General features: G+C 45.8%; 1 protein-coding gene across 1 annotated transcript in view; it reads left to right on the forward strand.

Moving 5' to 3' along the window:
- crebbpa (CREB binding protein a) overlaps nt 1-21,872 on the forward strand; it is a 58,652-nt gene that overhangs the window by 21,419 nt on the left and 15,361 nt on the right. The window contains exons 3-16 of the mRNA XM_064961867.1: nt 1,540-1,674; nt 1,888-2,143; nt 10,666-10,779; nt 11,921-12,163; nt 14,050-14,137; nt 14,457-14,597; nt 14,956-15,073; nt 16,950-17,139; nt 17,317-17,379; nt 17,575-17,696; nt 18,682-18,885; nt 19,134-19,460; nt 19,792-19,980; nt 20,168-20,336. Of these exons, the coding sequence (XP_064817939.1) occupies nt 1,540-1,674; nt 1,888-2,143; nt 10,666-10,779; nt 11,921-12,163; nt 14,050-14,137; nt 14,457-14,597; nt 14,956-15,073; nt 16,950-17,139; nt 17,317-17,379; nt 17,575-17,696; nt 18,682-18,885; nt 19,134-19,460; nt 19,792-19,980; nt 20,168-20,336 (2,359 nt within the window). The remainder of the gene's footprint in view (nt 1-1,539; nt 1,675-1,887; nt 2,144-10,665; nt 10,780-11,920; nt 12,164-14,049; nt 14,138-14,456; nt 14,598-14,955; nt 15,074-16,949; nt 17,140-17,316; nt 17,380-17,574; nt 17,697-18,681; nt 18,886-19,133; nt 19,461-19,791; nt 19,981-20,167; nt 20,337-21,872) is intronic.

Consider the following 21,872-nt stretch of genomic DNA (forward strand, 5'->3'; position numbering starts at 1 on the left):
TGAGAGGTGAGAACCTCCGTAGCCTTTCGTTACAACGCCTGTTCTTTGTTTCTAACGGGATGATACATTTCTAATAACCATCCATTCTGCATTCTGTCTAATGAGAGGTACTGCCTGTCTGTAACCTCATCACAGAGAGGGGTTCTTAACAGTGTTTTATAGTTGTGTTTACATGGAGACCAGTCCGCTGAGAGAACCTGTAGGAGTTTGGTATGGGTGTGAGATTGAGAAACTCAGTGGTGATTAGTTTGGTGTGTGAGGTAGAGGGGATAGAGGGACTGAACGAGAGCATATTGGTGGTAGTTGAGTTGTTTCAGAGAGAGAGAGGGGCATGGAGAAAGTCTTCATGGTGATGGTCTTTGTTGTGGTCTGTTGACTGCACTATGCTAGGTTGTAAATCTCCTTTCTGGGTGTGTGATCTTCCTCTTTCCATGGCTCTCTGCCGTACCATTGGGCAGTAAATCACTTCATCAGATGCAGAATAAGGGGGTGCGTGTGAAAGGAGGAATAGGGAAGACAGGGAGGGATTAGGGAAGACGGAGGGATAAGGTTATCTATGTGTACGGCCAAACAAGCTGAATACACTCCTGTGTCTCTGTCGCTCTCGTCTGACAGTGGAGTGGGAAGGCTCAAAGCAGAGCTGGCTGCTGTGTGGAGTGTCAGAATGAGGAGGAGGAGTGTCTGGAGTGCACGGCGAGCGCACTTCTTCAGTGCTCGTCTGTGTGGAGTGTCAGCGAGAGACAGAAAGATAGGCCCCAGCCCACCTCCATCTATCTTCAGCTGTGTGTGTGTGTTTGAATTAAGCTGCTGGTTTCTGGTTGCCTCAGCTGGGCCTTTTTATCTGGTCTGCTGGAGCGCTGTCAACGCCCTGTGGGGGACTGTTCCCCGGGGGATGGATGGATGGATGGAGGGAGGGAGGGAGGGTGTTTCTGCCACCTGCCATGGTCTAAGCCTGCCTGCTGCATGAGATCAGAGGGGGAGAGATGTAGGGGTCTCTGTCTGGCTTCTCCATGCTGTGGAAGGGGGAATTAGGAAAGAGATAGCTGGGGTGATTGTAGATGGAGAGGAAGAGATGAAGGGGTACTGAGGGAGAAAGTGGGAAGGAAGAGGAGGGATGCAGCCAAGGCCCTCTGGCTCCTCAGCCTGCAGCTCAGACTCTGGCAGTAGGGTTGTGGTGTGGGGCTATGGCTGAGCTGTGTTGGTACTAGCAGGGTTGTGGTGGGACCAAGTTGGCAGAGCTATAATGGCACCATGTATGAGCTGTGACTGGCATAGACCTCACTGGGAGATCTGCTTGTTGACAAATTGGTGCTGAATTGGAGAAGACAAATTGATGCTGGGAGCATTTTCCATGTTTTGAGATTTGGGTTTGTGTGCTTGGCTTGTTGAAATGGAATTGACACTTGATACATTTTGGTCATTTTAACTGAAGTTCTTATCCAGAGCGACTTAGTTATTAGCATGGACGGTGTTTTTAAATGCTTCCTGACATTTTCTCCCCTCTCCCATTCTCTCCTCCTCTCCTTTTTGTTCTTTCAGTTGGGCCTGGGCAGTAACGGTGGCAGTCCATTTGGTGGTCAGTATGGCCAGGGGGGGCCAGGGCAGGGGGTGAACCCCCAGCAGCTTCAGAACAAGGCAGCACCCCTTACCACCGTCACCAGCGTGCCAAACCTGGTGAGTCCTCCTGTCCACACCTAGTCTGGCACCCTATTCCCTAAAGAGTGCACAACTTTTTTTCAAAAGTGTTTCCTGTTCTCTCTATGTTAAATGCAAATGTCAAGGCTTTGCATTGATCCTGGGACCCTCTGATGTCACTGTAGTTAAGTGCAATTATTTTGAGGTAGAGGTTCTTTAACATGTCCCCCCCTCTTTCCTCCACCCATCCAGCAGCAGCCCGGGCAGCAAGTGCCCTCGGTGGGCATGGTCCCTGTGCCCGGCAGTGTATCCATCTCTGGCCCCACGGCCGACCCGGAGAAGCGCAAACTGATCCAACAGCAGCTGGTGCTCTTGCTCCACGCCCACAAGTGCCAGCGGCGCGAGCAAGCCAATGGAGAGGTGCGGGCCTGCGCCCTGCCACACTGCCGCACCATGAAGAATGTCCTCAACCACATGACCCACTGCCAGGCCGGCAAGTCCTGCCAGGGTCAGTACTGGAGGGGGGGGGGCAAGGTCTGGTACTGTGGCTAATGGAGGGTGGGGACACATCCTCGGTGTGGAGTAGCACCATGGCTGGGTCGTTGAGGCCAGGGTTTCTCTCTCCCCCTGTCTCCATCACTCCTCCCTCCCTCCACTCATCCTATCTGACTTCTCTCCAAGTAACACAAAGGCCAGACTCTCCTTCACTCATAACGGTCACACCATGCATCTTTGCCTAATCTGGTCACGCCACTGGGGATTTCCAGTTCTACACCTCGAATTGCTACTTTCCTACTCTCTCCCCTTTTCTCTTTCCCTCTCAATCCTTTCTCTTTCTTTCCCTTCATTCTCTAGTTGTATTTTCTCTTTCATGGCTTTAATGGAAAATTCCCCTCCAGCCTCCCTCTCATTTATGTCTGGCCTGGTATGCTGTCTGGTTGAATGTCATATGAAGCCAAACACTTGTGCATGCCAAGTCATTGGTTCTTCGTGTCTCTGCCAGCTCATTTCCTTCGGCTACCCACCACCCAAATAATCAGCATGAACGTTCCTCTTCAGAGTAATTGTTCCTTTTTCTCAGATCTAAAGTAAATAGAGTTGTATTTTCTTAGGTGATTCTGGTGCTTGGATTGGCTTGTTTTGAGAATTCACAGAATCTAAGTAAACTGTTGCTAAGCTCTTATTATGAGGGGTTGTGTATTGAATCTGTAAGAAATTCATTTTGAGATATATTTGAGGGTTTTATTATTAATGCTCAAACAGTCTTGCCATGTTGGTGTATTCCCTAATAGTTATGCATTCATACTTCTCTACACCGCTTCGAGCAATTTATTCACTTAGCTGTCACTTTCATGTATACTTGCCTTTAGTTCTAGACTCCCTCTTCTCCTACCCCAGGGCTTGCCCAGGGCTTTCCCAGGGCTTGTAGCAGCAGCAGGCACATCAGTAGGGGTCATCTTCAGTTGGGCGAAAACGTTTTAAAACATTCTGAAATGTGGAGGTTCTACTTGAATTTGTCCAATAATAATTGCCAGATTCTAGTTTACCATTGCAAAATGTTTTGCTATTGTGTGCCCTACTGACAGGATCCAGGGCTCTCTGTTAGTCAATTTGGGTTCTCTGCTCTGGAGAATAGAGGGAACCCAATATGTCTGCTACAAATCCAGGAGAAACATGTTTTGTTGTTTGTTGTTCTCTCCCTAATGAGGCCAATGACGAGGTGCTGAATTTGCCCAATTATTTTTTTCTTCTGTTGAACAGGGCCCTGGGACTCTATATTAGCCAGTTAGCCAACACTGCCAGGAGAAACCCAATCTGGCAGGTACAGATTCCAGAACCAAAAAACCACATTGTTTTGCTTGTGGTTCTCTTCTTCTGCCTCCCAAGGCCATATGTAGTAGACTCTTCCCAGTCTGAATTATCCCTGTGAGAAGCCTGGTATGATAACCAGGCCTTTGGGGAGTCTCTGGTTTCTCCTCAATTTCTTGTTCTGCCTCGGTGTTATAACAAGCCAAGACTTATTGTTTAAGGCCTTGCTGCTTTCTGTGTTGCTTTGGAAGGCCTGGATGCTGTTGGCACGAATACACACTTTCTCTCTTAAAGTGCATTTTGTACTCATGTCAGAGATATTATAGGCTCCTCTTCCTGGTCAATGTAGAATATGAAAATCTGGGGTTATATAAATATTGGCTGTTGCTTTTTGTTTTGAGAGCCAGTGTTGATTGTCTAACTTTGTGTTCCTTGTGCTCTTCGGTTTACTGTCTGTAGTTGCTCACTGAACACACAGATGGTGCCTTACCGTGTGGCCTCCAGGTTGCGAGCTCTAACCCAACTCGGCTAATTTGGGATTATTTTAGCATTTATTTGTACTTTATTTTCACAATGTATCCGCTATCAGTTCTTAAAACCGACATTAACTTTTGAACATCAGATCGTCAGTTACTTAGGCCAAATCCAGCTTCAACTTCGACTAATCTGCCCTGGACTCTCTGTAATTCCGACCCAATTTTCGGGGTATCCAAGTGAAAACGCCGGCATTCGAGACGAGAGGGGGAGTATTTGCGCCATTAAGGCAAAGTGAAAACTGGCCCCCTCTTCCCTCCATTCTACTGGCCACTTGATAATAAGATTGATGGTTGACGACCGTAATCATCAATCTCTGCTGTTATCGTGACTGTTGTATACATTCCACCCCAGAACAAGAAAAATAACACGCTGGAACTTAACGAACTATGCGAGGCTATAAACAAGCAGGAAAACTTGCACCCAGAGGCTGCTTTCCTTGTTGCCGGCGCTTTTTATCTTTTAGTTTGCATCATTAGCCTCTACAGGATTGGTGTCCTGACAATAGTTCCTCAACGTAGCCTATTTGAAAAATCTTTCCAGCTCTCTTCCTTTCGATAACCACTCCGAATGAAATGGGGGAAAAATGTCATGCTCTGATCCGGTAGATAATCCATACCTGATTTACTTCTTATCTCTTGCACAAATAGCCTACAGCTGTGTCTGTCCGGAGTTCACTGGGATGGAAACTCTGAGGGCCCAGAGTATTTTATGCAAGTTTGCTAGCACCAGCTTCTTCCGGAACAAGTTAATAGTTGATACAATGTTTGAAGTTTCTTGCAGACAAGCTATGCGTGGCCAATGTGGTTTTATAGGATTTGGATTTTTATCATGATATTTTCTACCTCCGCGCTGCAATGATTTTATTTGTTGGCTTTTTATGTAGGCTATTTTTACATATTCTCATGTGGAAAAGCCTACATAGGACAAAACGAAAAGACAATTGCAACAACGTATAGCTGAACACCACAGCTCAATCAGGTGTAAGAACATTGACTATCCAGTAGCAGCTCACTTTGTTGACGCTATCCATCCAATCTGCTCCCTCAACTACACAGGCATTGAGCATGTTGCTCTACCAAGGAGGGGAGGTAACATGAAGATCCTACTACTACTAAGGGAGGCTTAGTGGCTATCCTATCTAAAAACGTTGGCCCCCTAGTGGTCTGAATATTTACTTTGATCTCAGGCCCATTTTAAGTTTTTTATGAATTGATATTCTTTCTACAACTTATTAGCATACGCCTAATATGTTCCCCCTGTTGATGCTTATTATGCATTAAGGTTGAACCAAAAGACTACATGTAACAAATATAAATTAAATAGGAAACCATTAAATATGTGACATTGAATTAAACAATAATGTATGTTTATGCTAATATTATGGACAATATTCAATGGCTTGCATATGATAACAATAGCCTAATATTTAATATGACATAAACTATTGATTTTTAACAGTTTCACCCAATTAATTCTAATTAACTCTAATAATTGACTCAACCCTCACACCCCCCCTGTGATTGGTTGTACTAATTGCACTGTTTGTCTACATAACCTGGTTCAAGTATTCATGACATTACCCTGAAGAAGGCACAGTGATGCCAAAATGTTGATTTACCCTATACATTATATATGTAGTGTGCGACTCTCTTATAGTTTATTCGCCTTCAGTCAGCACAAATAATTTTTCTGGGTGTGTGCCAGCTCATGTTTTCCTATTCTACATATTGGCAATGGCAATAGAAGTTACTTTTAGATTTGTATCATTTTAATTTAGATAGAATTATGAATAACCACATGGCGTTGATTTATACATTCGAAAACGTTTTTAGACATTCGAAAACGTTATAACTGAAATTAAACTGTTCTTAGAAAATGTGCAGATAAAAATCATAACTGACAAGCAGAGCAGTGGAATTGGTACGCCAACTTATCACTCCAAATGGAAAAGGTTGCCGACCTTCGGTGTAGCCTATTACCGGCAACTTTAGGAACGTTACGGTAGAATCTGCGAAGGCCACCAGGGGAGGAAGGGGTCAAGAACAGGTTCTTTCTTCTGATTAGGCGATATTGATCTCTGGCTCCCTCTTTAGTAATTTGTCATTTTTAATCGCAGTGCTTAAAGCATCAGACAAGCTCAGTAGCCAACATATATAGTTGATTTTATTCAAACAGGTTGTGTCTATACAGTGCATTCAGAAAGTATTCAGACCCCTTCATCTTTTCTACATTTTGTTACATTATAGCCTCATTCTAAAATGAATCAAATTAAAACTCATACCTTATTTACACAAGTATTCAGACACTTTTTGCTATGAGACTCAAAATTGAGCTCAGGTGCATTCTGTTAACATTGATCATCATTGATGTTTCTAAAACTTGATTGGAGTCTACTTGTGGCAAATTCAATTGATTGAACATGAGTTGGAAAAGCACACCTGTCTATATAAAGGTCCCACAGTTGACAGTGCATGTCAGAGCAAAAACCAAGCCATGAGGTTGAAGGAATTGTCTGTAGAGCTCAGAGACGGGATTGTGTCAAGGCACAGATCTGGGGAAGGGTACCAAAACATTTCTGCACCATTGAAGATCCCCAAGAACACAGTGGCCTCCATCATTCTTGAATGGAGAAAAACCACCAAGACTCTTCCTAGAGCTGGCTGCCCAGCCAAACTTAGCAATCAGGGTAGAAGTGCCTTGGTCAGGGATGTGACCAAGGACTCAATGCTCACTCTAACAGAGCTCCAGAGTTCCTCTGTGGTGATGGGAGAACCTTCCAGAAGAACACCCATCTCTGTAGCACTCCACCAATCAGGCCTTTATGGTAGAGTGGTCAGACAGAAGTCACTCATCAGTGAAAGGCACATAACAGCCCGCTTGGAGTTTGCAAAAAGACACCTGAAGACTCTGACCATGAGAGCTGTGGGGATGTTTTTCAGCGGCAGGTACTGGGAGACTAGTCAGGATCGAGGGAAAGATGAACAGAGCAAAGTACAAAGAGATCCTTGATGAAGCCCTGCTCCAGACCACTCAGGACCTCAGACTGGGGTGAAGGTTCATCTTCCAACAAGACAACAACCCTAGGCACACAGCCAAGACAACGCAGGAGTGGTTTCGGAACAAGTCTCTGAATGTCCTTGAGTGGCCCAGCCAGAGCCTGGACTTGAAACCGATTGAACATCTCTGGAGAGACCTGAAAATGGCTGTGCAGTGATTCTCCCCATCCAACCTGACAGAGCTCGAGGGGATCTGCAGAGAAGAATGGGAGACACTCCCCAAATACAGGTGTGCCAAGCTTGTAGCATCTTACCCAAGAAGACTCAAGGCTTTAATCACTGCCACAGGTGCTTTCACAAAGTGCTGAGTAAAAGGGTCTGAATACTTATGCAAATGTGATTTAAAAAATTCACATTTAAAAAAGATCAGTTCTTTGTCATTATGGGGTATTGTGTGTAGATTGAGGAAACAATTATACTTTAACATTTTTAAATAAAAGTATTTAAAAAATGTCATCTGCAAATCGGCGCCCAAAAATACCGATTTCCGATTGTTATGAAAACTTGTAATCGGCCATTCCGATTAATCGGTCGACCTCTAGAATATGTACATATATACATACAAACACATTCAGCACTGTTTCAGTGTGTGTGTGTGTATATGTATATATATATATATATATATATATATACATACATACATACATACATACATACATACATACATACATACATACATACATACATACATACACACATACACACATACACACATACACACATACACACATACACACATACACACATACACACATACACACATACACACACACACACACACACACACACACGAGTCTTGTGATCGTACATGGAAACAGTGCCCCCCCCAAAAATCATAAAAACATGAGTCAACCCAGATAGTCCGTGTAGCCATTTTGTTAGCTATTTTGAAGCTGTTCAGGAGCCTGTTGGTGTCAGACCTGATGCACCAGTACCGTCAACAAAGAGAACAGTCTAAGGCTTGTTTGGTTGGAATCTAGGGCTGTCGCCGACAAAAAAACATTGGTTGACCAATTGATTGGTTGATCTGTTCTTCATTTGTTGACATTTTTAAACATTTATCCATATACATTGTATTCAGAAGTTACAGCCTTATTTTAACTAGGCAAGTCAGTTAAGAACACATTCTTATTTTCAATGACGTTCTAGGAACGGTGGGTTAACTGCTTTGTTCAGGGGCAGAACGACAGATTTTCACCTTGTCAGCTCGGGGGATCCAATCTTGCAACCTTACAGTTAACTAGTCCAACGCAATAACGGCCTGCCTCTCCCTCGTTGCACTCCACAAGGAGACTGCCTGTTATGCGAATGCAGTAAGCCAAGGTAAGTTGCTAGCTAGCATTAAACTTATCTTATAAAAAAAAAAAACAATCATAATCACTAACTACACATGGTTGATGATATTACTAGATATTATCTAGCTTGTCCTGCGTTGCATATAATCTGACTGAGCATACAAGTATCTAAGTATCTGACTGAGCGGTGGTAGGCAGATGCAGGCGCGTGAACATTCATTCAAACAGCACTTTCGTGCGTTTGCCTGCAGCTCTTCGTTGTGCGTCAAGCATTGCGCTGTTTATGACTTCAAGCCTATCAACTCCCGAGATGAGGCTGGTGTAACCGAAGTGAAATGGCTAGCTAGTTAGCGCACGCTAATAGCATTTCAAACGTCACTCGCTCTGAGCCTTCTAGTAGTTGTTCCCCTTGCTATGCATGGGTAACGCTGCTTCGATGGTGGATGTTGTCGTTGTGTTGCTGGTTCGAGCCCGGGGAGGAGTGAGGAAAGGGACGGAAGCTATACTGTTACACTGGCAATACTAAAGTGTCTATAAGAACATCCAATAGTCAAAGGTTAATGAAATACAAATGGTATAGAGGGAAATAGCCCTATAATAACTACAACCTAAAACTTCTTACCTGGGAATATTGAAGACTCATGTTAAAAGGAACCACCAACTTTCATATGTTCTCATGTTCTGAGCAAGGAACTGAAACGTTAGCTTTCTTACATGGCACATATTGCACTTATACTTTCTTCTCCAACACTTTGTTTTTGCATTATTTAAACCAAATTGAACATGTTTCATTATTTATTTGAGGCTAAATTGATTTTATTGATGTGTTAAAATAAGTGTTAATTCAGTATTGTTGTAATTGTCATTATTACAAATACATTTTGTAACACGTATAATCATCATATATGCTCCTGCTACTCTCATTTATCCTGATGCCTAGTGACCTCTATCTGCTGCTATGACTCCAGAATCCCTGCACATTGAAAATATAATATTCAAACTGACCCTGTATATATCTTACTTTTGACCGTGTAGTGTAAGTATGTGGACATCCCTTCATATTAGCAGATTCTGCAGATGTATAAAACTCAGCACACAGTCATGCGATCTTCATAGACTAACATTGGCAGTGTAATGGCCCGTACTGAAGAGCTCAGTGTCATTCAACGTGGCACCGTCATAGGGTGCCACCTTTCCAACAAGTCAGTTTGTCTAATTTCTGCCCTGCTAGAGTTGCCCCAGTCAACTGTAAATGCTGTGAAGTGGAAACGTCAAGGAGCAACAGCGGCTCAGCGTTAGTGGCAGGCCACAGAACGGGACAAGCAGGTACTGAAACGTGTAGCGTGTAAGAATTGTCTGGCCTTGCAACACTCACTACCGAATTCCAAACTGCTCCTGGAAGCAACGTCCGCACAAGAACTCATCGGGAGCTTCATGAAATGGGTTTCCATTGCCGAGCAGCTGCACACAAGCCTTGGATCACCATGCCCAATACCATGTGTTTGCTGAAGTGGTATAAAGCTTGCCACCATTGGACTCTGGAGCAATGGAAACACGTTCTCTGGGGGTGATGAATCATGCCTCACCATCTGGCAGTCCGACGGACAAATCTGGGTTTGTCGAATGCCAGGAGAAAACTACTGGCCAGAATGAATAGAGCCAACTAAAGTTTGGTAGAAGAGGAATAATATTCTGGGGCTTTTTTTATTTTTATTGTTCGGTCTATGCCCCTTAGTTGCAGTGAAGGGAAATCTTAACGCTTCAGCATACAATGACATTCTAGACGATTCTGTGCTTCCAACTTTTTGGCAATAGTTTGGGGAAGGCCTTTCCCTGTTTCAGCATGACATTGTCCCTTTTCACAAAGCGAGGTCCATACATAAATAGTTTGTTGAGTTCGGTGTGGAAGAACTTGACTAGCCTGCACAGACCCCTGACCTCAACCCCACCGAACACCTTTGGGATGAATTGGAAAGCCGACTGCAAGCCTGGCCAAATCGCCCAAAATTAGTGCCCGACCTCACTAATGCTGTTGCGGATGAATTGAGTCCCCGCTGCAGTGTTCGAACATCTTCTGGGAAGGCTTTCCACTATAGTGGAGGCTGTTATAGCAGCAAAGGGGGAACCAACTCCATATTAATGCCCATGGTTTTGGAATAAGATGTTCGAAGAGCAAGTGTCCACATACTTTTAGTATTACATTGATATTGATTACTGCATTGTTGTGTTTAGTGCAAGAAAGGCATTTCACTGTGCTTGTGCATGTGACATTAAACCTGTGTTACAGGTGGTGTAACGCTGTGTTCCCTCTGCTCTTCCTTTCCCCTCTGTAGTGGCTCACTGTGCGTCATCCAGACAGATCATCTCACACTGGAAGAACTGTACGCGGCACGACTGTCCTGTCTGCCTGCCGCTAAAGAACGCCAGTGACAAGAAGAACCAGCAACGTGAGTAGTACCCACACACACTGATCTAGGATCAGTTTACTGACTCCCCATATATCAACCATTAGGGTGAAAACCCAAAACTGAACTTAGATCAGTGACTAGAGACCACCTCATCCTTCTCAATGAGAACTTCTAGCCTGGTCTTAGATATGTTTGTGCTGTCTTGCCAATGACAGTAGATCTAGGCAAGATGGCACAATCAGAACTGGGACCAGGCTAGCGTTCCACAGGGCTGGCTATGAACAGCTCGATGAGCAAGAGTGGACTCCTGCTGGGCTTGTAATCCGAGACGCAGGAGGGAGAGGAGGGGGATGGAGGGTGTGTGGCTGTCCTGCTGAGCGATTGGCTGGTAGGCTGATGATTCATTTAACCCCCCCCAGATGACTGCCTGCCTCCATGGATGCTTTTTTTCTTTCTCTTTCTTGTTCTCTCACTCTGCTAATTGCTCTCCCCCTCTCTCTCTCATTCTCTTTGCCTTGCTCTGCTTTCTTGTTTTTTTCCCTTTGCTCTTTTACTCCTTCTTTTCTCTCTCGTTCTCTGCTTGCTCATTCTCTCTCCCTCTGCTCAGCTTCTTTCATCACTCTGTTCTTCAGAGTTTGTTTCTCTCTGCCTGATTCACATGCTGGAAAGCACAATGGCACCACTGACTTTACTCCTGCCAGTGTAAATAGCAAGCAACGTTTGTTTGTTCTCCTCTGATTTTCTTTTTGTCTTATCATGCGTCCCAAATTGCACCCTATTCCCTACATACACCAGGGCCCATAGTGCACTATAGGGAATAGGGTGCCATTTGGGACGCGGTCTTAGTGTAGTATGTTGGCTGAACTCTATTTAATATGCAGATTTTACACATGTAATACCCCCTGAAGGAATTTCTACAGCTCTTGTGTGTCATAATGTGGTTAAACCACTAAGATTAGAACCATATCTGCTGTTTCACACGGCTATCTCATGGCAAGTAAAGTTCCAAGAATAAATATCAATCAGGTTATGAAAGCTTTGTGTGTGTGTGTGTGTATACATTAATGTGTGCCTACATGACTGTATATTTGTTTGATTACATTGTATAGGACTATAGCTAACAGCATATCTTTATCATAGTCAAATCAATGTTAACTAGAATCTCTCTTCCCCCCTCCAGCCTTGCTGAGTTCCCCCAACGCTGCCCTCCAGAACTCCCTGGCCTCTGTGGTCTCTGGCCCACCCAGCTCTCCCTCCCTCAACACCCCCACTCCCATCGACCCCTCCTCCATGCAGAGGGCCTATGCCGCCCTGGGCCTGCCGTACAGCAACCAGACCCCCACCCCCGGTCAGACCCCCCAAGAGGGACAGAACGCTACCCAGGGGCAGCATCCACAGCTGATGAGACCCATCAATGCACTAGGTAAAGAGTGGTTTTGTATAGCAGGGCTGTGTTCATTAGGACACTCCACAGAAGACATTTTAAAAATGTTTTGGAATGGAAAATGAGAATTAGTGTTTCTTATTGGACCAGTTCAGGTTTGACTTTATTTTTATTTTTATAGGGACAGTGCACATTAATCAATGTTTCATTAAAAGTGCCGGTTTTAGCCAGCCGGCTAATTTTCAACTGCAGTCCCTGGGCAGGTTATTAAAAACAATTACAATATAGACAATTATTGAGTAGTGAGCACACGCAGAGCAACATAGGCCAAGCAAGACGTAGCATACAGAGAGAGCAACATAGGACAAGCAAGACGTAGCATACAGACAGAGCAACATAGGACAAGCAAGACGTAGCATACAGACAGAGCAACAGGACAAATTCATAAAAGCAACAGTTTCTCCACACCTCACAAGCTACAGACAACATGGAAAGCGGCAACACACAGCTAGGGATCATGATCACAAATCTGATTGACCTTTAACCATGTATTCATACATTTTGTGAAAGTGTGATAGGTGGTGCAGTTATGTGTGTCTGATGGCAGTGTATTCCAGACATGGGAAGCTCTCACAGAGAAAGCGGATTTACTAAAGTTGGTTTTCCTTTAAGGGAACTATACAGTCACCTCTCATGGCAGACCTTGTGGATCTGCTGCCATATGTTTGGGTTTTCTGTTTAACAAAAATACTGAGTGGAGGGGGAGCCAGGCCATTTAGGATCTTGTATACAAGACATGCGTCGGTGTATTGCACAAGATTTTCCCAACTCAGGAGCTCATGCTTTCTGATAATGTAACAGTGATGATCGCTATTGGGCTTCCTATCAAGCACTTTGAGAGCCTGTTTGTAGACGGACTGAATAGGTTTTAATGTTGTACAGCAAGCTTGGGCCCAACTAGTCAAGCAGTATGTTCAGTGGGGGAGTATCATAGATTTGAAGTACAGTTTTGCTACCTCTGTAGCCAACCAATTTCGTATTTGGTTATCTGAATGACCTTTTTCACATGCTTTTTAAAAGAGAGGTTGGAATCAAGTATGATGCCATGGTACTTAAAATCAGATACCACCTGGAGCTTCTCCCCTGACACATAGACATCTGGTTCAGTAGCATCTGTTGCCCTCTTTGTGAAGAACATGCAAACAGTTTTTTTCACATTGAGATGCAAACACTGAGCCACTTTGTAACCTGGACCATTACAGTAGTGAGTACTTGTGCCGCTTGTTTTTTGTTCTTTGCATGCACATGTATCATCTGCATACATTTGAACTTCAGACCCAGTACAGACAGAAGGCAGATCATGAATGTACAGGCTGAACATGAGGGGCCCCAGTATTGACCCTTGGGGCATGCCCACATCATAGCTAAGAGTGGGCGACAGCTCATCGCTCACTCTGACACACTGAGTTCTGCCTTCAAGGTATGATTTCATCCATCTCAAGGCATTGGGGGAAAGGTTGAACTTGAACAATTCTGTAATGAGAATCACAAAATCTCACAGTATAAAAAGCCTTCCTTAGGTCCAGATACACAAGCCCAAGATGGTCCCTCTGTGTTTCAATCCATTTTCTGTTTGCTGCCTAATGAGCACGATCCCAGGTGTGTCAGTTTGGGAGAACTGTTTGATTAAGAGACCATAGTTTAGTCAGTCGCATTGGGCCTTGCTCAACAGGTTTTGTTTAATTAACCGTCTAGTAACAGTTTCTACTTAATTTAACTGCGTAAACATTAGTGTGTGTGTGTGCTTCTGTCTTGTCTGATGAGGAGTGTGTGTGTGTATAATACAATCTTAACTTGCGTCTAGACACATACAGATTCTACTAGACACACATACAGATTCTAACTTGCTGTGTCTCTTTCTCCAGGTAACCAGATGGCTCTAGGGGGCGGGGCGACGGGCGTGGCCTCGTCAGATCAGACCAATCTGCACTCGGACTCTCTCAACGCCAACAAGTGAGTCTCAGCAAACATACATCATGTCTAGGAGCTGTGCCAAGGAATTGAATTATTGATTAAGTGGTTATTCAAAAAACTGTTGCTTTAGCTGAGAAATAGATAGTGACTGAAACATGAAAGTAGGCGTACAGCACGATCATGGATAATAAGTGAGTACATTTAGCTGTATTGAAGATTCTCTCACAGTTTTCCATATGAATTGACTTGTTGACACAGCACCAGACTTAATTGAATTGGAAGTCCTCATGAGCTTTGGTTCAGGTCTATGTAAGATGTTTTCCCTTGTCCTAATCTCCCCCTCTCCTTCCCTTGTCAGTCAGCTGCTGTCCGATGGGTCAGTTGTTGGCTCCATGGGGGGTAGCCTGCCCACCGCCGCCCCCCTCTCAGCATCGGGAGTCAGGAAGACCTGGCATGAACACGTCACTCAGGACCTCCGCAACCACCTCGTCCACAAACTGTACGTCCAGATGGCTGCAGTGGGAAAACGACCAGTGAAAACTGTTAAAATACTCTTATCTCAATGGAATAGTAAACACAAGTCTCTCAGAGCCGTGGTTCAGTTCCAAAGCAGTGGTTTTGTATTGGGACTCACCGGGAGCCTTTAGATGTGTCACCCATCACACAAACAACTTCCTAGTCACAACCACCCACATCCACTTATATCAGAAGCTCTGTAATGAGAAAGTCATGTTCTTAAGGTGACATAAGCAATGAATCACTTGAAAAGAGTCTATAGAGACTCAAGAGTCCTTCCCATGTTCATTAGTTTGTTTATTCAATGCCTCTGCTCACTCCCTCTACTTCTCTCTGTCCAGAGTACAAGCCATTTTCCCCACCCCAGATCCGGCAGCTCTAAAGGATAGGCGGATGGAGAACCTGGTGGCATACGCTAGGAAGGTCGAGGGGGACATGTACGAGTCTGCCAACAGCAGGGTACAACACACACACACACACACGCTAGGAAGGTGGAGGGCTGCAGTGCATTCGGAAGTATTTGGACCGCTTGACCTTTTCCACATTTTGTTACGTTACAGCCTTATTCTAAAATGGATTAAGTTGTTTTTTTTCCTCATCAATCTACACACAATAGCCCATAATTACAAAGCAAAAACAGATTTTTAGAAATGTTTGCAAATGTATTAAAAATTTAAAATAAACACATTTACATAAATATTCAGACCCTTTACTCAGTACTTTGTTGAAGCACCTTTGACAGCGATTACAGCCTTGTCTTCTTGAGTATGACGCTACAGGCTTGGCAAACCTATATTTGGAGTTTCTCAACTTTTTTCACTGCAGAGCCCCTTGAGCTCTGTCAGGTTGGATGGGGAGTGTTGCCATTTTCAGGTCTCCAGAGATATTAGATCTGGTTCAAGTCTGGGCTCTGGTTGGGCCACTCAAGGGCATTCAGAGACTCGTCCCGTAGCCACACATGCATTGTCTTGGCTGTTTGCTTAGGGTTGTTGTCCTGTTGGAAGGTAAACCTTCACCCCAGTCTGAGGTCCTGAGTGCTCTGGAGTAGGTTTTCATCAAGGATCTTTTCATACTTTGCTCTGTTCATCTTTGCCTCGATCCTGACTAGTCTCCCAGTCCCTGCTGCTTAACATCCCCACAGCATTATCCTGCCACCACCATTCTTCACCGTAGGGATGGTGCCAGGTTTCCTCTGGGTGTGACGCTTGGAATTCAGGCCAAAGAGTCCCTTGTTTTCAGTCCTTTAGGTGTCTTTTAGCAAACTCCAAGCGGGCTGTCATGTGCCTTTTACTGATGAGTGGCTTCCATCAGTCCACAACCATGAAGGCCTGATTGGTGGAGTGCTACAGAGATGGTTGTCCTTCTGGAAGGTTCTCCTATCTCCACAGAGGAACTCTGGAGCTCTCTGCCAGTGACCATCGGGTTATTGGTCACCTCCCTAACCATGGCCCTACTCCCACAATTGCCCAGTTTTGCCTAGCGGCCAGCTCTAGGAAGAGTCTTGATGGTTCCAAACTTCTTCCATTTAAGAATGAGGGAGGCCACTGTGTTCTTGGGGACCTTCAATGCTGCAGATATGTTTTGGTACCCTTCCCCAGATCTGTGCCGTGACACAATCTTGTCTCGGAGCTCTACAGACAATTCCTTCGACCTCATGGCTTGGTGTTTGCTCTGACATGCTCTATCAAATATGGGACCTTATATAGACAGATGTGTGCCTTTCCAAATAATGTTCAATCAATTGAATTTACCACAGGTGGACTCCCAAGTTGTAGAAACATCTCCAGGATGATCACTGTTAACAGGATGCAAGTGAGCTCTATTTCGAGTCTCATATCAAATGGTCGGAATACTTATGTAAATAAGGAATTTCTGTAAGAAATTATACATTTGCAAAAATGCATAAACCTGTTCGATTTGTCATTCTGGGGTATTGGGTGTAGATCGAGGGGAAAAATATAATCAAGGGGTCTGAATACTTTCTGAATGCACTGTATGATTTTGGGAAGGTGGAGGGGGACATGTACGAGTTTGCCAACATTAGGGTACAACGCGCACGCTGGGGGTGGAGGGGGACATGTACGAGTTTGCCAACATTAGGGTCCACAACTCACATTCCCCAGAAACAAGCCCCTTGAATAGTTCTCTGTGTCCTGCTTTTATCTATTCTATCAGTTTGTGCTCTTACCAACACTTGAGCGCTGAAGTTGATGAGCCATAATGGTGGTAAACTAGTTTTTATGCAGTCGAATAGTTTGTAGTTTTTAGACTGCTAGATTGTTTTGAACTACATTACCCAACCATTTTATTCATTAATTTGTTGTCTCCCCTGCAGGATGAATACTACCACTTTCTGGCAGAGAAGATCTATAAAATCCAGAAGGAGCTGGAGGAGAAGAGGAGGTCTCGGCTCCAGAAACAGATCATCAACCAGGGGCCTCTGACGGCTGCAGGAGCCCAACAGCAGCCTGGAGGTCTCCCGCAGCCCAACACCCTGGGCCCTGGGCAGTCTGTTCGGCCACAGAGTGAGTACCATGCCATGACCCTAAACCCTAACACTCTGGAGGTGGTCGTGGTGGGTGGTCCAAAGCCAGGGCTTTTCTGGAACTGTTTGGGGGGGTTGCTTTTCTGCCATTTTTGTTTGCGGCTCTTCTCCAACCCTTACCTTATCCTGCTGTCTTTCTCTCCTTCCTCTTCCTCAGATGGACCTGTGTCTATGCCCAATGTGCCAAATCAGATCATGAATCGCATGCAAATTGTTCAAGGTACAAACCCCACCCTAGGTTTTCTTACCTAAGGCAATTTGTGTGTGTGGTGTGAATCTGCGTATTCGTGTTGATCAATTTGATGTATGCGCTTAGCATCTCTCTACAGGTGTGTTGTGCGTCATGTCCTGTGTGCGTGGTGAGGGTGCCTGTGTGCATGCGCGCCTGACGTTGTGCTCCACCTCTTCTCTGCAGGGCTCAATCAGTTCAGCCCCATGGCCCTGCCCAACATCCAGATGTCCCAGCAGCCTCTAGGCCCCCGTGCCGTCTCCCCCATGAACCACCCCACACAGATCAACATGGGCTCCGTTCCCTCCGTGAGTACCACACACAAGGATATACAAGGGTGTCCTGTCAACACCTCCCATAATGCTCTAATTTTGCCCAGAGCCCGATGTAGGGAATAGGGTGCTATTTGAGACGCAGGACATCATGTTCTCTCCAGCCATGACTCACCGCATGTTGGAGAGTATTTTTAGTGGCCAAGAGAGAAGTGTCAGTCAGTCAGTTAGGATGAAATGATGCAGCAGCACCACCACTCTGAAGTACAGCACTGCTGGCATGTTATACTGTTGTACCAAGACTGACCAAGACTCCCAGCACTAACGCTCAGCAGCACCACCAGAAGAAGAGCTGGCATGGTTTACTGTTGTACCAAGACTGACTGAGAGAGAGAAGAATGGAGAGAACAAGGGATGTGAGAGGGAGTTTGTCCTCCCAGCATTCCCTCTTAACGCTCAGCAGCACCACCACTCTGAAGTACAGCACAGCTGGCATGGTTTACTGTTGTACCAAGACTGACTGAGAGAGAGAAGAATGGAGAGAACAAGGGATGTGAGAGGGAGTTTGTCCTCCCAGCATTCCCTTTAGTCAGCAAAAACAGTTCGAAGCGTGGGATGCGGGAGTAACAGGGGTCACGTTTCAGCACACAACGCGCCATTTATTTTAGTTTTCCTAGCAATTTGAGTCAGAGCGCCGCTTGCTCACTGATGACGCCACCTTGCTGAGAGCTCTCGTTGTGATAATTGATGATCTCTCCCGTTATAGACAACCCCTCTGTTGGTGCTGTCTGGAAGAGACGACACAGTGACTAATTGAAATGGCAAACTGGTTGTATTTGGATTTTAAATTGGTATTCACATAGACTTGAAGGGATATATTGAAATGATGCTGTATTTTAGGGGCCCCAGACTATAGCATTGAGGCTGCCATACTCCTCTTTACGCTTCATTGTGTTTGTGTATATCTAGGATTTGATTGATTGGTTCTCCTATTACCACGGTAACACTCTCTCCTCCTCAGATGGGTCTGTCTCCCTCGCGGATGCCACAGGCCCAGGGCATGCTGGGAGCCCACGGCGGCGGCGGCAACATGGTGGGACAGACGGCCAATCAAAATAGTCAATTCCATCCCCCTCAGACCACATTTCCCCCCTCTGCCTCCAGCACCATGAATGCTAACAACCTGGGTCTAGGCCAGCCCCCAGCACAGGCTGCTGTCACACAGGTGAGAGATAAAGGGAGGGAGGTTTAGATAGATGGTGGGAGGGAAGGCCTGGGTTACTGTCACAAGGGTGAGAGATGGATGAGGGGGTTCAATTACCCACTAAAATCATTAACCGTCACAACTCACACACTGACTATCATGAGGTTCCCTTCTTAACTCAAGTTCGTGTGTGTTTGGTTATAATCGTTGTTCTGTGTCGTCTTGTGTGTGTGTGTGTGTGTGTGTGTGCCTCCTCTCTCTCCCTACAGCAGCAGTCGCCGCAGCAGCAGAGTGCTAACCTCCCCATGAGCACACTTGGTCCCCTGGGCCCCCAGCTCCCCTCCCAGCCCCCCCTGCGCGCCACTCCTCCACCCTCTTCCTCCACAGGGGGGCCCACAACTAACCTGCAGCCCCCCAAGCCATCCAGCCGCAGCTCAACCCCCACCCTTTCCACCCCCGGTCCTGGTCCTTCCAACACCCCTCCCCGCCCAAACCTGACCCAGCCTCCTCAACCCCAGCCACATACCCCCCTCCAGCCACAGACTCAGTCCCAACCCCAACCGGAGCTTCCTACAGTGCAGCCCCCGACCACGCCGGTGAGAGCCCTGAGACCGCATGGCATGCCCTTCCACCTCGAACTTCTATCTACGACGACCTTTTTAACATCTCACCTTCAACCCTTTCTGTTTGACCTCCGTTGACCATGCCATCTTGTGTTCTAGCTGCATGACAACCATGGAATGTCTCATCTTTCCACCAAACTCACTTGTCTCTCACTCACTGTTTTCACAAATTGTGAAGAACTTGCTTTCCACTAACTGCTCATTTGACCCTCTTATTATTCCTCCCTTTTCCCTCTTTTTTGCTCACTCTCCTTTTTTCTGTCTCTTCGTCTCTCTCTGGCGTCCTCTCCTCTCTCTCTTTCAGCTTTCTCAGACAGGTGCCAGTCTGGATAGCCGGGTGCCCACCCCAGCTTCTGCCGCCAGCGGCGACTTGCATTCGCACTCCCAGCATGCTTTGCCTGACCTGCCGGCCCAGGAGACCAAGGCCGAGCCGCGGCTTAGGGACCAGCGGGAGTTTGAGTCGGCCAGTGGCAAGACCGAGCCCAAGATGGAGGTGTGTTTTGTTTGTTCATTCATTCAGGTTTAGTTAAGCTGAGCTCCAGAAGTCATGTGGAGTCCATCCATGTCATTAGACAATGTTGAATCATAGAAATAGAAGCTATGAATCACATGTTTTATACTGTAAGCAAGGCATTTCCCCTAGCTTTTTTTAATTGCCCATCTTTACTTCTTGTTTGCAGACTGAGGAGGACTCTGGTTCGATGTCAGTGAGGGAGGAGCCAGAAGAGAAGCAGGTGCCAATGGAGACTGAGGAAAAGAAGCTGGAGATGAAGACTGAGCCCAAAGAGGAGGAGGGGGGAGGAGCCAACGGCTCAGTGTCCTCATCCCCTTCTCAGTCACGGAGGAAAAGTGAGCTCTTTCTCCTCTCTTCTCTCTGCCAAAGCAAGTGAAATGGATAATAAACAATAAAAAGTTCTAAAAGAATAAAGACATTGTCATATTGTGTGTATATACAGTGTTGTAACGATGTGCAAATAGTTAAAGTACAAAAGGAAAAATAAATATAGGTTGTATTTACAATGGTGTTTGTTCTTCACTGGTTGAACTTTTCTTGTGGCAACAGGTCACAAAGCTTGCTGCTGTGATGGCACACTGGTATTTCACCCAATAGATATGGGAGTTTATCAAAATTGTATTCTAGTCACCTTCCTCTCTCTCTCGCCATTCTCTCGAGCCATCTCTCTTTCTCTAGCAATCTCTTTCTCTAGCAAGCAATCTCTCTCTCTAGCCATCTCTCTCTCTCTCTCTAGCCATCTCTCTCTCTCTAGCCATCTCTCTCTCTCTAGCCATCTCTCTCTCTAGCCATCTCTCTCTCTCTAGCCATCTCTCTCTCTCTAGCCATCTCTCTCTCTAGCCATCTCTCTCTCTAGCCATCTCTCTCTCTAGCCATCTCTCTCTCTAGCCATCTCCCTCTCTCTCTCTCTCTAGCCATCTCCCTCTCTCTCTCTCTCTAGCCATCTCTCTCTCTCTAGCCATCTCTCTCTCTAGCCATCTCTCTCTCTCTCTCTAGCCATCTCTCTCTCTCTCTAGCCATCTCTCTCTCTCTAGCCATCTCTCTCTCTCTAGCCATCTCTCTCTCTCTCTAGCCATCTCTCTCTCTCTCTAGCCATCTCTCTCTCTCTCTCTCTCTAGCCATCTCTCTCTAGCCATCTCTCTCTCTAGCCATCTCTCTCTCTAGCCATCTCTCTCTCTAGCCATCTCTCTCTCTAGCCATCTCTCTCTCTCTAGCCATCTCTCTCTCTCTCTCTAGCCATCTCTCTCTCTAGCCATCTCTCTAGCTAGCCCTCTAGCTAGCCATCTCTCTCTCTCTAGCTAGCCATCTCTCTCTCTCTAGCTAGCCATCTCTCTCTCTCTAGCTAGCCATCTCTCTCTCTCTCTAGCCATCTCTCTCTAGCCATCTCTCTCTCTCTCTAGCCATCTCTCTCTCTCTCTAGCCATCTCTCTCTCTCTCTAGCCATCTCTCTCTCTAGCCATCTCTCTCTCTCTCTCTAGCCATCTCTCTCTCTCTAGCCATCTCTCTAGCTAGCCTCTCTAGCTAGCCATCTCTCTCTAGCCATCTCTCTCTCGCTAGCCATCTCTCTCTCGCTAGCCATCTCTCTCGCTAGCCATCTCTCTCTCTCTCTCTCTCTAGCCATCTCTCTCTCTCTAGCCATCTCTCTCTCTAGCCATCTCTCTCGCTAGCCATCTCTCTCGCTCATCTCTCTCTCGCTAGCCATCTCTCTCTCTCGCTAGCCTCTCTCTCTCGCTAGCCATCTCTCTCTCTCTAGCCATCTCTCTCTCTCTCTAGCCATCTCTCTCTCTAGCCATCTCTCTCTCTAGCCATCTCTCTCTCTCTCTCTAGCCATCTCTCTCTCTCTCTAGCCATCTCTCTCTCTCGCTAGCCAT

This window comes from Oncorhynchus masou, chromosome 5 (assembly GCF_036934945.1).
Source record: "Oncorhynchus masou masou isolate Uvic2021 chromosome 5, UVic_Omas_1.1, whole genome shotgun sequence".
In the NCBI taxonomy this organism is placed as follows: domain Eukaryota; kingdom Metazoa; phylum Chordata; class Actinopteri; order Salmoniformes; family Salmonidae; genus Oncorhynchus; species Oncorhynchus masou.